This window comes from Tauraco erythrolophus, chromosome 8 (assembly GCF_009769465.1).
Source record: "Tauraco erythrolophus isolate bTauEry1 chromosome 8, bTauEry1.pri, whole genome shotgun sequence".
Classification (NCBI taxonomy): domain Eukaryota; kingdom Metazoa; phylum Chordata; class Aves; order Musophagiformes; family Musophagidae; genus Tauraco; species Tauraco erythrolophus.
In genome coordinates, this window is record NC_141472.1 from 23,933,601 (window position 1) to 23,949,067 (window position 15,467).

General features: G+C 39.5%; 1 protein-coding gene across 1 annotated transcript in view; it reads right to left on the bottom strand.

Moving 5' to 3' along the window:
• Positions 1-15,467, bottom strand: part of CSRNP3 (cysteine and serine rich nuclear protein 3) — a 70,894-nt gene that overhangs the window by 22,792 nt on the left and 32,635 nt on the right. Inside the window, 1 exon segment of the mRNA XM_086615914.1 lies at positions 3,881-4,051. Coding sequence (XP_086472040.1) covers positions 3,881-4,051 — 171 coding nt within the window.

A 15,467-nucleotide genomic window follows, 5' to 3' on the forward strand; every position in this document is an offset into this window, starting at 1 on the left:
AGATGCATATATACATACACACACACCCCTGACCAAGAAAATACTACATTTTTTTGGTTTTTGGTTATGAACCTGGTAACAGTTGTCTATGCTTTCATGACTGTAATTTCATCTCCTAACTCTGAGACACCTGTAACTTAGGCTAGGGATTTATTTCTTTTTTTGTTGCCGTCTTGATTTGTTTAAATGGATATATTGTTAAAGAACCTCTGTACTTATGCCAGCGTGGTAGTCATAGCAGACAGCACTTTGGGACACCTCAGTCATGTATTTTCTGCCATCACACTACAGGGTTAACTGTTGAGATCAAAGCTATCTTCTGGTGGTTCTGCTCCACCTGACTGATCCACAGCAGCTGTGTGCCTCATTTAGCTGACAGGTTAAACTGACCTTACGGCTAATGGAGCAGGATAGCTGAAAGGTTCTTGTTTATCTGACCCAATACATATTGTTTCAAGGGCTGTGTAAATACTGAGATGCATCTACTATTGCAGATAGATTTATACGCAAGCTGCCTGCTTGCTGAAGCACTGAAAGAGCTGTAGCTACACGAGATTACTCTTTGTCAGGTCAATTAGAAAGGAAAAATAAGACTCAGAGGGCCAAGTTAGACTTTTTTTAAAAGCTCAGTTAAAGAATTAACATATAGATCTTCTTGTTGACCACAAGTCACCCACAACCCACACACTTCCAGTCAGGAACAGAGAGTTTATACTGAACTTCAGATTTACTTATATGAAAACTGTCTGGAAGGAAGACAGTACACAGGATTTAACAGTGTCTCACAAAATAGGGAAAAAAAATGGTATAAAGTGTCAGGAAATGGGTTAGAAAGATAACCTCCATCAACAAGGTACTCAGGCATGTAACAAGAGGCAAGGAATCTGGCCAGCTTTTCTTCTACACTGTCTCTCCTCAGTCTGCTTACTGAAAAAGCCTCACAGAACTCTTCCCTTCCATATGCCCTTAGAAGTATGGATTCAAACATTCAACATAGAAAAGCTCTTATTTTGAGAGATGAATGTGTTTAAAGAATGAACAAAACACCTTTCAATGTCCACTTTTAACAGATTTGCTATTGTACAACACATCTGCACGTAGTTTTCAAGTGAGCATCGCTTAGTAGCTCTGTAAGACACCTGTATTCATGAGACACGAACATTGACAATTTCCACACATTCTGCTTTGACAAGACAGGGCCACATACCTCAGTAGGATCAGTTCATTTTTTAATCACTCCCCAGAACTCAAAACATGGTTTTGCAAATAATATTATTTTAAAAATCTAAAAGTTAAAAAAAAAAAATCTAAGTACATACAAAGAAAAGCGCTTCTGCCCTGAAGAGCATCCAACATCACGCACATAAATGACATCAACCGATACAAACCAAAATGAAAACAAATCCTGGGTGTATAAAAATTTCACTAATTGTCCCATTAAAACATTTTTTCTAGAATCAATGCACATGAAGACTCGCAAAAATGTGAGAAGAATATAACAAAATAAAAATCCAATCTCAACAAAAAAACCTGTTTTTTCTAGAGGTAGTCAGTTATCAAACGAAAACCACCTTTCAGCATTTGTCAAGTATCTTTACTCCTCTGCATGTATTTTAAATATAAACATGATTAATTTTTATTGCAAACACATATGAACTTTTACTATGATACATCATCACTAACACCTTTTTAGTGCAGTTACTCTTATCTACAGCAGATGTGCCTAAGGCCAGCTAACTACTGAATTTTTCTAACACTGGCAGATGTTGATTGTGAAACATGAAAGTAACCAATATGGTCTAATATCAAGAAAGAAGAATGAATTAACAAAATCTGACTTCCCCATCAGGCTCAACGTGGAATGTCCTTGGTCAAGTTACAAAATAAGGATGCACACTGGAAGAGAGTTTAGATGCAAGTAATCAGGTAGGGATAAAACCACCTTTCCGTTCTGCACTTCATCTGAGCATCAACATCCTCTATTTTCTTGCCAATAAAAAATTATCACCTTTATCAAGCTCCTGCAAGTACGCTGCATTACAGTAAGGGCAAAGCAGAATGTCAGACACTGAAAGATGGTTCCAGTGGCATAGAAACGAGTCTCCAAAAGTCTCTTCCTTGGGGACCTTGAGACTTGCCTATTCAAATGTAGCACCAAGGCCACCTGTTCAATTCTTTTATTCCCAAACCAGCTTTATGCAATACTGGGACTATTCTGTAGGGATTTCTTGGAATTTAGGCTGCTGCATCTATATTAAAGACAGTATTTTTTTAAAAGTAGCATCAATGTATATGCAAACAATTTACTCTATTTCCATATCGCCAATTATACATAAATATATATTTTTTTAAAAAATGCAGGATGTGTGAGTACGCATACAGATAAACATTTATTACTCTGGCCACAAATATCTCAGTTATATGGATCATTAATCGTAACAATTATATGCTATAGTTTCCCTTACAGATTTTATTCAAAAACTAAATTATTTATTGTGTCAACTACAACCAAAGCTTATTGTTACACAAACATATTACAACTTCCAAGTTTCTCCCCCGAATTACTAGCCTTCTTTGCATTATCTGTGTATTCACAATAAAATTGCTGTCTCCTACATGGGTGGCAATGACTGATGTAAAAGCACTGCTTTCAGTCTATGATGAATAATCACCTCAGTCCCTAAACAGATGCAAAAATTAAAAGATCAGCATGCAGGTAAAATTGTCACCAAGCTATTTCTTAATACTATTAAAGAGATTTACCTGGTCACTTATCCCTCTGTGGCATTTGATAAAATAGGTCCCTACTAGTACTGCATCTTTAATATATTATACCACATCAAGACTGCTACATACAAACACATTTGAAGAGCTGTGCCTGTGTAACCCTTGGCACAGGACTGTTCCGTACTACAACAAAGAGGATTTGGACCCTCACATCCAAACCCTATCTCAAACTGCATAGCAGCATTAGGTAGATGAATCAGTTATAAGAACATTCATATCACATGCTACAAGCATGATCTCCAGGCCCAACCGAAACCAGATAGTTATAAGGATCACTTTGTGTATGGGCAGTGATGAGGAGTCTCACCTACTCCTTGGCCCACAGTCTTAAGAAACAGCTTTATTGCCACTAACTCCAGTGGGGAGATCTATATGCAATAGAGTTGAAGGAGGCAAACCCCTGGTTTTTAAAGCATGCAGTTCACTATTAAAACAGTATCACCACCTACACCAAATACCATACACCACAAATACAAACCGTAAATTCTTTCTTCCTAGATATATATGCTGCACACACAACCTACCCAGCTTTGCCAACTTAAAACCAAATTCTTATCTATACACAAAACCATTGCCTAGTAGAGAGATGGTCTCCCATTCATGAAGAATAACACCACTGCAATAATGTGTCCCATACACAATGTCCCTTAATTCCAAATAAAAGAAAGCTTATTCTTTTCTTTGGAAAAGAACTCTCACCAATAAAATACTACAGGTAGCTGACAGCTACACTACACTTATCTAAGGAAAATAAACCAACTTACATAAACCACCTTCCCTACAGTACCTGTTTGAAATACCTTCAGTGCAACTCCCAACATTAACTACAAACAGCTACGTAATTCAAACAGCAAATTGGTTGAGGTTTCCAAGTGACTTCAAATTTTTACAATGACAAATAGTTTTACATAGTTAACAAGAAGGCAAAAGGGTGCAAATTTGCTAAGTCACTTTGAGCAAGTCACAAACTGAACACCACACAGTCCATTTCATCACCTGTTCAATTTTAAATTATCAAGTTTATCTAACCATAAAATTTACTTTATGTTGAGGAACAGAAAGAATTCCTTAGATACACAACTTCAGTACTTACGGGTAAAATGATTAGAAGTGGATGGATTGACACTATCACCGCTGTCAGCACTTTCACTGCTAGAAATGTCATCATCAGATTCCCGCACAGAGGAACAAGGTGAGGAGCCATCAACTTCTTCAAACTTCCTCTTTAAAATTCCACTCATTGCTGCAATGCTGTCACATGCACCTGTAACAGGAACAGAGGCAATGAGGCACTGAAACATCCAACTGGAGAATATGCAGTCATAACCTTAGAAGTACAAATAAGTTGCCACTTCTGGTCTTGAATAACCATTTAGTAGGAGACAGTGAAAGCCACAGTAAAGAAAAGAAACATCAAAAGTCATACTCTAACTTGACATGTTAGAGATGGTTCTTTCGCTAGAATAATATGCACAGACTGCTTTCAGGGAGTATTTTTCCTATTTTGATGTCAATAGAATTCCTGATTTCAAGGTTATGTTGTGAAATTTCAAGCAAGGAAAAAATGAGAGTTTCTTTTCAAACACCCACACTCCGTCCCTCCCTTGGCTGTCACGGGAGGAAGAAGTGTTCGCAATCAAAGATGAAATTAAATAAAAAGTCATTCTGAACAGTTCCCATTGCCAAATATATATGATCTAATCAGTGTTCACATCACCCCAATAAGAAATCCATCTGATAATTCCAGTATCACAGGCAGATAAAAAACAATGGAGTCACAAAGACTACATATATATTCAGAAATTCCCCACTCCAGCCAGAGATACCAATTGCCTCCCAAACTCTCTCCTTCCCGCATTAAGAAATAAAATGCCTAATAATACTCTTGAGGTTGAGTAGAAGATTATAAAGCAAAATATTCAAGCAGAAATTTAGGAGCAGAGGTAGAAATATAACATGAATTACATGTAATTAAGGAGAAAGCGTACCCTTAACTAACTGGGAAGAGATCAAGGACAGCTGGAGCTTCCTCAGAGGACACGCAGCTGCCACCATGCCATCCGCAGCACTGCAGAGGCAAGCAGTGCTGATGCTTATCCAGGCAAAAAGTTTGTCTAGGATTGATGACATGCTAGACTCACCGAGTAGGACACACAACCTACAGCTACAGACTTACCACGGGGTCCTGCCAAATTCCACTGACAGCAAGAAAAAAAATAAAATTGCATTCCTCACTGAAACAGAACTTTTTTAATCCCTGCAGCTACCTTTAGGACTTATTAATTCTGAACCAGCTGCATTCTGCTCCACCCAGGAAGCTGGACCAGACAACCTCCAGAGCCTCCTTCCAACCAACATTGCTATGGTTATATGTTTAAAAAAAAAAAAAAAATTAAAAATTAAATTTGTCCAGAAGCTACCATATGCTAGGCTAAATGAATACTAGCAGGTAAGACAAGGGTAAGGCAGAGACTCCAGTACTGGCCATACTGTTTAACAATTAGCACTTTTCAGAGTTCTGGCCCAGGTCACCTCGCACTCCCCTGGATAAGGCAGGATGAAGCAGGTGCCAGAACCATTCCCAGCAGGCAGGCTGGACGAGGGCACCTGGTTGTTGGCAGAGGGCTGACAGCTCAGCCACTGTGCACAAGAACCGTGCCTTGCACTTGGCAGCAGAAGCCAGAGAACATTGTCCTTAGCCTGCACCTTTTTGATCTTTTTAATTAATACAGAGGTAGCCTCAGCGATGCAGCTGCTACGTTCTGACCCCGTAAGCACAGCACTTCAGATCCTCTGGTATCTTTGCTCACACTTGGCCTAGTACCAAGTAGTTTCAATGCCTCCTATGCATCCTATAGCTTTCAAGCCCCAACATCAGCTTCCTTCCTGGAAAAAAATAAGTGACAGAGTGAAGAGGTTTGCAACCAACTTTTGGCCTGATATGAAGCTAGAACAGGGTAAGGGTAGGTATATGAAGCTGAAAGCTAAAAAAAAGAAATTAAAAACTGATGGGCTCACTAGGTTACAGAGTCCATAGGATTAATTCAAAATCATAATTCAGGAAACATTGAAGTCTGACTATAGGAAATTCTGGGACTGAGGTGGCAAGAATCTCATGGTTTCATCCCAGTGCAACAGAAAGTTAGTTCTAATTACATGTTTTGCCTTGCTGACAAAGCATTTTACATTGTCTGCCAGCTCCTAAGCATAGCAGGAAGGAGCTATGGGCAGGTTTAAACTCGCCTTTGTAAGTCAAAACTAGAAATTACAGATACATTATACAACATTTTTATGATATTATTTAATTACAAGGACTAGAACAGAAGCTTTAAGAGTTCATTCACCTCTTAGGAACTGAAAGCTCTGAGAAGCACATACCTGATTGCACCAAGTTTAATATCCTGTCTCCAGCAGTAGTCGGTATTTAACGCCTCAGCAGAAAGCAATGAGATGAGAAATCCAGCTACAACCACTGCAGATACATGGCTCTGCTTCCTCATCCTTGCAGTCAATTTCCCCTAAGCATACGGCTGAAATGTTGCTATATGACAGTGCACAGCCTCTTATAAATTCATTTGACTTGCTTTCCTGAGGCAACAAGTTTCCTATTAGTTTACTGGGGGAAAAAAACCCACAACAAAACACATCTCCTGAAACTATAGCCACAGATCCTTCAAAATCACAGCAGTTTCAGTTCTGCGATATTCTGGACAGCAAAGGGCAGCAGAAGCATGCCAGTGTCTAGCAGCATGCTGTACTAGATGGAACTCCACACATACAGGTACTCCCCACAAAGTGGAAATAGCTGAAGTCACTGAGGTCTTCTTGCTGTTTTATAGTGATATTTCCGTTTCAATAGCCTGTAGTGTTATATTACAAAGGAGGTGCAGTGCACCTGCTGATCCTGTACGGAATTAGGAAATGCCTTTATACATTGGAGGGAATGGCAGTGGAGACGCAAATGGAACTGCAGCATTGAGTTACTCATCCCAAAGCGGAGGGGTCTGCCCGACTGCTGCAGTTGCCGGAAAGCACCTGGCCTGTTACTGCCCACGCTCTCCATCTTGCTGCGCAACCCTTAAGAGCCTGCCTCTGGAGGAGTCCCCGAAGCAGCACAGCCTCTTGCTGACACTATTCCACTTTTAATGTGGTAGCTGAAGTGTTCGTCAGCCAGAACAAGGAAGAGAAAGCGAGCAAAGAACTGTGCAGGTTGTTAAACACTTGTGCACTCTGTTACTATTCAAACAGATTCTTTCCAATTCTGAGTTAATAATTCCCAGAACAAGACGTGGATTCCCATCACAAGGTATCCAGCTCTTGAGAGTAACGTACAGGGAGTGCTGGTCCTGATACAGCCGTCTTGAGTCTGCTCCAGGAAGTGGTGCCAGATTCCCTAGGGCTGGAAAGCAGGGGGTGTGATGTGCAATCTCGACAGGCACACATTGTCACACAACACCGTACAGCCACCACCCGTCACTGCTACACCCGCTCAGTCCACCCCCTGCAAGGGCACCAGGGCACACGAACGGCTCACTACTGTCTGGTGACTGAGAAACGGCTCTTTCAGTTGAGCAACCAGTAACTTGCAAATGACTGCAATGCCCTTGTCTTTGACCGGTCCTCAAATCAAAACCCCTTTCCTGGCAGGCGCTGCTCATCTGTCACCAAAATGTCTTCTTCAAAGGCATCTGAGCTTTTTCAGGGTCTCATGTTCTCACCCCCAAGTTCCCCTAGCATGAAGGCTGCTTCTGCACATACCCAGAAGTTACTGAGATTTGAGATGCCTGAATAACTTCATGTCCAAGTCTCCCTTGAAACTTGGTGTTCTTCCAAGTAAGGTGTCTGAGAACAAAAGGAAAAAGGAGTATGAGTGCAGAACATGTTGAGAAGGAAAAGGGACGGAAAGGTTGGGCCAGGCCAAAACCCATGAGTGACTGTTTATGTACCCGAAGGCTGGTTAATACAGTACAGCACTTGGCACGCTCCCTGTGCACACTCTCTCTGGACTATGAATCTTGGCATTATTTTCCATACAGCGAAACAGTTTCCACCTAAGCAAAGGAGTTATAGCTTAGAGGCAACAATTACTGAACAACAGATTCAGCTCTCCAGTATCCTGGTGAGTTCCTCAGCTGCTAAACTACTGTGGAAATTACAGGAAACCCGTTCAGCAGCAGATCTTTACAAGAAAGATGTTTTAAGAGGAAGAGTGACCTATGCTCTGTTCTTGAAAGGGAAGGTTTATGCGCCCACCTTCCGCAGAGGGCACTGGACTGTGACTGTGGAGCACAGGGAGCTTCCACAGCCAACAGCTGAGCTGTGGTTCCATGCTGAAGGGTAACCACCCAGATGTTGTGGATTAAAACATTTAACTCTCAAGCATCTAACCTCTAATTGCCTTGCTGCTTATTTCATTAAGGGGATGTGACTTGGGGACTAATCCTGAAACCTTACTCAGAAGTAAAAGACCTGTGGTCCTCAATGACCACTGTCTATCCTTACTAGACAGAAAAAAAAAAAAAAAAAAGTAATTTCTGCTCAAAGAAAGTGCCTGGAAGGACAGGGTATTTTACAGCCATCTCAACACTGCTAGGGAACACACGCTCCTCCCTACAGTATGTTACTTGACCTCTGCATCAGTAAATGAGCTCTGCTGGCACTGTAATTTTGCCTTGTCTTGAAACACAATGGGATTCTGATGAATTCTAAAACACTTTAAAAGGAAATGTTTGAAAAACAAAGCAGATGTATTAAATAATACAATCTCTGGGGGGAATGATAGTTTGGCCTGTTCATTTTCAAATTCTTTTTCTGAACATTGATCCCCCTCCCCTTCAATAAAAGGCAATTGGATTCCTTTAATTTATCTTTGGGCCACCTTAAAATTAATTTGACTCTCTTAACACCCTTAATTACATCTTTAAAACATTAAGTTTGCGTATCACAGCTAACGTAATGTCAAGATTACAATTTAAATATTTAGTCAGAACTCACCTATGAGGAAATATACTACACAATGCTTGCTTTGACTGAGAAAGCGTTAACATTTGGAATTACAGTGACACAGTGTTTCGTTGTAGCCTACATGCTTTCTTTCAAAAAGACTTCCACCCATTATGACTTCAAATGCAAAGGAAGTGAACTGAAAGCACCAACAATGAGACTGCCAACGGGATGGTCAAAAGATATGGCTACAACAATTTGAATGGCTAAATAAATACAGGCTAAAAGTCAAGTCAAGGGTAAAGATATAAATTCATACTGCCTCTGGCAGGAATCAATTATGCTGGCTATTCTGACCTCTAAATATGTTCTTCTGGAAAGGCGAACATGAAGAGTTTGCTCTCACTTTTTGCCCATTTTCTCTCATCTCCTTTGCAAGTTTCATACATACCTTCGTGTATGTTTAAACTTGGCAAAAATACTTAAAAAGTGAAAAGAGACAAACTCTTTTACCTGTGCTAAAAAAAAAAATATAATAAAAAATCTTGCAACTACAGTGGTTGAAAAGCACTCTCACTCCCAATAACTTTAAGGAAAAAAGCTTGAAATTTTTAGTGGAGACATCTCTCAAATTATCAAAGATGTGCTTAAACACATGACAATTTGCCTAAATTAGTCAGTTTTTGAGAATGACAATAAGCACTTAATAACAGCGCAATGGAAGAGGTAAAACTGGGGAGAGAAAAAAAAATGAGAAGGAATTGAAGGCTTAAGCAAAAGGTTATAAAAAACCTCCTTTCCTAAACCAGCTGGACTCTGATCCAAAAACAGTGAGTTTCAAGTTTCCTTCAAAGTTTAAGAGAAATATAAATGAAATAGCAAAGCCATGTACAATCATGATCACTGGAAGCCAGCTATAAGGGAGAAGGTAAACAAAGTAGATATAAAAAAATATGGGTGTCCTCGAAGTTGAGCGTTATCATGCGGCAGGTATTCATCTATGCTGTCTATCTGAATATATAGCTAAGGATTTGCATTAGCTCAGCTCACTTTGAAGAAGTCAGCACAATCAGCAGAAGCAGATCGTCATATTAATATACGCAGCTTCTCAGCAGAACTAATTTGCGAAGCAGAATGCTGTCCTAATACAGTTAGACTATTTGCAGCACCCTTGCGAAATGTATTTTAGCTTCAACAGGCATCTCTGAAGTATAAATATACACTGCTTTGGATATCAAAATAAATACACAGTAAAGGGTCATATGACTGCAAAAAATTTACTGCAAATAAATTTGCCATTTATTCTTTGCTCAGCACTGCAAATTTTGTTGCTCTATTAAAACAGGTTTCCTTTTGTCACACACTGGTAAAATTTAATTATGTCTACATGTTTAACATGCCTTAACAAATATTGTTAATAAGAATTCATCACACAGGTAGTGTGAAAAAATGGTCTTAGCTTATTATGCACCAAATCCTGAGATATTAAAGAACTGGCTGTGCACAGCCAGCAGCCATTTGCGTTTCGGTACTGCTGCAGCGTTATACAATAGGCATGCTCAGCACGTTCCCTAATGGAGACTGTTTCAACTTTCCTCTCCTTAATTCAGCGTTCAAACTTCAGCTTGGCAGATGATTTTGTCCAACCGAATGCCTTTGCCTTGCCACATCCACTCAAGAAAAGGCACAGCTGCAGGAATACCTTCTCCTCTGCAAGCACTGACACAGACCGGGGAGCTCCAGGAGCCTCCAGGTTTTCAGTGAAGGAGAACACGGAAACTGGTGTGAAACCCCTGATACTACAATGGTCAGATCGTGTTCTTCCAACTTTGATAACAAGTCATTTAAAACTTACGGTATGAGCTTGTTTCTTTGCATCTGACAATTTACAAGCAACCAATCAAAAGATTTCGGCTTGATAAGCTTTTTGGTTTTTTTGCTTTTTCTTTTCTCTTTTTTTAACATCAGAACCATAAAAATCTTCCATAACATCTTGTTTTTATCTTCATGATAAATGTTAAAATTAGAAAGAACATCATTAACCCAATTCTCTAATACCCTCACACGGCTGTGTGCATTTTTAAGACACCAAATAAATATTTGGCACAGCTATCAGTAGCAACTTGGTGATAGACTGGCATCTCTGGTAGCCCAAAACACTTCTTGAAGAGGTTACTCTGTAGCTTTTTTCTACTGGGAAGCTGAAAGAAAATGGTAGAAACTAAAGAGCAGCTCAAAAATACCAGAAAACCTATTATTTTCTTCAGCAGAAATATTTGAGGAAGAGTGTATGAAACAGGCCCCTATAAAAAAAAAAACCAAACAATTTTGGTCAGCAGGAGCCAACATTCAGTTGCCACCAATGAAATGAACATAGCTCCATAGCATGAAAACAATATCATGACTTCATTCAAGGCTTGGCCTCAAGTGAAGCCAAAATTAGAAAAAAGATGTTTAAGTGCATCTTTCTCCCTGAAGAATAGAGTCAATAAAACTATTCGTACTGGAAAATATAAATTATTAATATCTACTGTAAGGCTGTGATGTTTTAAAACTACTATCTTCAAAAATAGCTTTATGGCTATAATAATTCAAGCGTTCTATCTAAATCAAGGACAATGCACAACCAACATACAATGTTACAATCTGCAGGTTTAATGCACACCCAAAAGTCTGAAGTAGGCATTCAGGCCTACAAAAAAATCACGCTTAAAAATAAAAGATGTAAAATTAATATTTGTTTCTATTATTTGTTTTTTGACTTTTCACCATATATGGTGTACCTATTCAGGCAGGAAAACCAGTATGTTTATTTAAAAAATCCTAAAGAGTTTTGGCAATAATATTATTTCAACAATAAACACTGATGGGGGAAATTCACCAAAAAACTCCCATAACATGCACAACAAACTGCTGAATGCTGGATAGTGAATTTATACAAAACAACAACTGATAAGATGGCTCCTGCCACTGACACATAGATAGCGTGCTGACAATTCACCTTCTCTTCTAAGAACAGCATAAGGTAAAATAAGCTACTCTGTTATTGGCTAGAAAATATATGTAGAATTCAAATTTCAAATTTGAAAAAAAAAAAAAAATCTGAGAAATGAACTGAACTTGATTCTTTATAGATTTGAGTCTTCTGGATGGGATTACCTGAGGCACAGTAGAGGGTTTGGTTCACTGACAGTCTTCCCCAGAGTCGTGGTGCTTAATGCAGTCCTCTGTGTGGTTACTTTGATAATCAGGGATTTAGTCATAGTGCCATTTTTTTTTCCACTGGTGTGAACTAACAGTCTCTCTCTTTTCCATCTCACCACCCATTTGCACAATACTTGAAGATCTACTACTTGTCTTTTGAGCTCTGCTGAAATGAGGTAACGGGTTAAAAAAAAACTAATAAGGAAAATAGGGTAGACATATCGGACAATATGATAAGCATAGAGCATAACTGCATAAGTCTAATTTCCTTAAGAAATTGTTCAAAAAGACCAGCTATATTAAGATTGCAAACTCCTCAATTTAGTGACCACAGCATCACAAAATGAGATGGCCGACTTTCACAAAGAGACACAAAACACACATAACCGATAAACTAAAACGTTTCTCTGTAAGCCAGTAGCCTTCTCAGTAATGTCAATAACTAACAACTTCAAAAAGGTGGGGGTTTTAAAGTACATCTTCAATTACAGCCAATCTTTCCAAATTACACATGGGTCCTTACTCACCTGTGTGCGTGTACCTTTCTACACCCAACACAAAGGCACACGAAGGAAGGGTATATGGTATTATCCCAACATGAGTGCATAAAGCTACAAACCACAGTAAGACTGACCTAAAATTAGATCCCAATTGTGTTAAAATTGAACGTTGACTCTCTTCTCTTTTTTTGTAATACTGAAGAAAATCTGGAGTTTATGGCTGTAGTGACTTGGCATCATAATAAACATGTCTAAAAATCCCTTTCAGTTCACTTTATAATTCAAAGCTGAAAACTCTTCCAGAAGGCTGACAGAAGAGCTTCGGGCCTAATAACAAGTGTGTACCCATCCAATTCCCAAGGCACTCTTGTCACGGAGACAGTGATGAATAGAAACTAAGCAGCTAGGCCATTCCCACAGCACTGCCTGACTTGTACGCACCTTACGACCATTCAGTGACATCTCAGCCAGAGGACTCTGCTGGGGCAAAATTAATTACCTGCCCTACGCCCTCCTGAAAAGCACTGCTGTGAAGGTATGTGGCTTCCACTTTCAACCCAAGGTATTTTTTTTTTAATTTGATATATGTTGCTTTATCAATTCTCTGACTATTCTGTCTTTTCCAGGGGAGCTGAGATGAGAAGGTTAATACTCTGCAATTTTCATTCTTCCATTTTATTGTTAAAGGACGTTTGTGTAGAAATAAAGAGTGGGTGAGGAGGCCATGAGGGTAAACAACTGAGCGACTTAATTGAAAGCTACAAAGTTAAACCTTGAGCTACTCTGAAAGCGAATGGTTCAATAAAGACTCTGGTGCTACAAGAGAGCAGAACAATGGCAGCTCTGCAAGGACTCCAAGCCCCCCAGAGTCATGGGGTTTCCCTCCCCCCCCATAATAAAATACTTGAAGACAAAAACATTTGCTTGAGAATAGCCTGCTCAGCTGCCACAGTTCATGTTGGAAGTAAGCAGTGCTACCATTTGTAAAAACAATGAGTAAGTACATTTTGTGGCTTTCAACGGTTTTTTGTTTAACCTTTCACCCCACACAAACAGCATTTAGGAAGTACCACTGAAAACATCTGCAATCCAGACTACTTTTTTAACATATTCATGCTACATTAAAAGGAGATTTTGTTCAATTAATATACAGAACAGATTTTAAATCACTGAGAAGTTCATTATAAAATTCAGATCCTTCTTCAAAAAACCCAACCTCCTCCTGAAGCCACCGCAATGTCAGCATATTTCATCCTCCCAGAAGCACCAGCCAGCTGCTCCTCGGGTGGGAGATGCCCAGGGGCACCAGAAGAGCCCCAGCCCCGACTCACAGGCAGTGAGTGTGGAAAAGTGGGTTTGGAAAAGCAGCCCTCTTCCCCCAGCTGTGACCCCCGCAGGGAAACATAGCTGGTCTGTCAGCCCTCCCTTCCACAGCTGGCAAGGTCATGCGTGGTCATGCGACAGCGGTTGCAGAGACACCACCGCAGTTCCTGCTGCTTTAAGCAGACAGCACTTTTACTGCAGGGTGCTACACACCCCCAGGCCAGTTCAGACCACCTAGCTGAGGTCCTGACACCAGGACAGCTGCAGCAGCGTAGCTCAGCACAGAGCAATTTATCCTCATTTGCAGCACGGATGAAAAACATAACTTATTTATAGGCACGTGCAGAAATGACTTGCCAGTATGAAACAAATAAATGTCACATGACCCCAAATTCCTCTCGCTACCCTTGAAGGGGCAGTGTGCTAATGAAAGCTACAATTACCACAGAGGCTTATTTACTCTGCAGCCTTACCCTACATCACAGTATCACTTGATTGCATTTTCCTCATCAAAATCCAAGGACTACACAGGATGGTGAAGCTACAACCAGTAAATGATGTTCTAGTTCCTGCCCACATCCCTCAGAAAGACTGACGAGGGTCAGGCTGCATACCATGTAGCCCGTATTTCCTACTTCACACTAGACAATAAAATAAATATGCAAATCCCTATTGCTTATGAGAGAGCAGGATACTAACCAGCCTCACACTGAATCAGTACATCAAGTTGAATATTTCAGGAAATGATTTATGAAATAGTAACCAAAAGCCATCTATCTTTTCATCAGAAAGCCTAAAGACAAGTGGTTCAATGCAATTCGATGTTAAGTTTTAAGAAGTATCTTTGTTTATATTTTTACATATAAACATACAAAAACCTGAAGGACTCAAGCAGCTCCTCTTCCTTTTATCCCTATTTTCACTTTTAGACAACTTCTATATTAAACAGATTTTTCAATTAATTTTTACGGTGATACATGTTTTTGTTCCTTTTCCTGTTTTCCCTATTTCAGTGTGGAAAAAAAGATACGAAGCGATGGAGAACTGAAGCAGAGGTCCTAGAAATGCAAACTTTTTTGGAGAGTGAGGGATAAGACTAGAGCAAGGGGAGTTGTTGGAGAGAATTATATGCAAATCTGAAAGACAAAAAAGCCTACAATTTTCCAGATTTTAGCAACTACTCACAGCTCTCATTTATCACAGGTTTCATTAGAATACTGTGTCCATATTTGTAGAGAGATGGGGAAATTAAAGCCACGCTATTTATTGCAGAGATATTTTAACCTAATAAGTATTTTTGACTTGTGTGCATCTCTAGATGAGTCATATCTGTCTTTCTATCCCTTTTTCAGGGTCAGAAAAAAACCTACAAAAGAGCAATGAAGCAGCAGTGATCAAAACTCATTGGTAAGACTTCATATGGCATCAACGTTTTAAAGATGTGATGGTGTTTTGTGATGTTTCACTGAGGGAACAGCATGTTTATAATTCAGCTTTTCTCAGCATCGTAACTGGTTCAGAGCAAGGACAAAGACAGATACTGACATACTACACATAAATTTATCTTTCAGACAGCTTTACCAGTCCTACAACACATTATACCTGCCTTGCTGCAGCCTGATCTTCAGATCTATCTGCTTGGTCAGAGGAAAAAAAAAAACACATAAACTTTAAGGTTCAGTTACTAGAAGTACATTTAAGAGCAAGTAA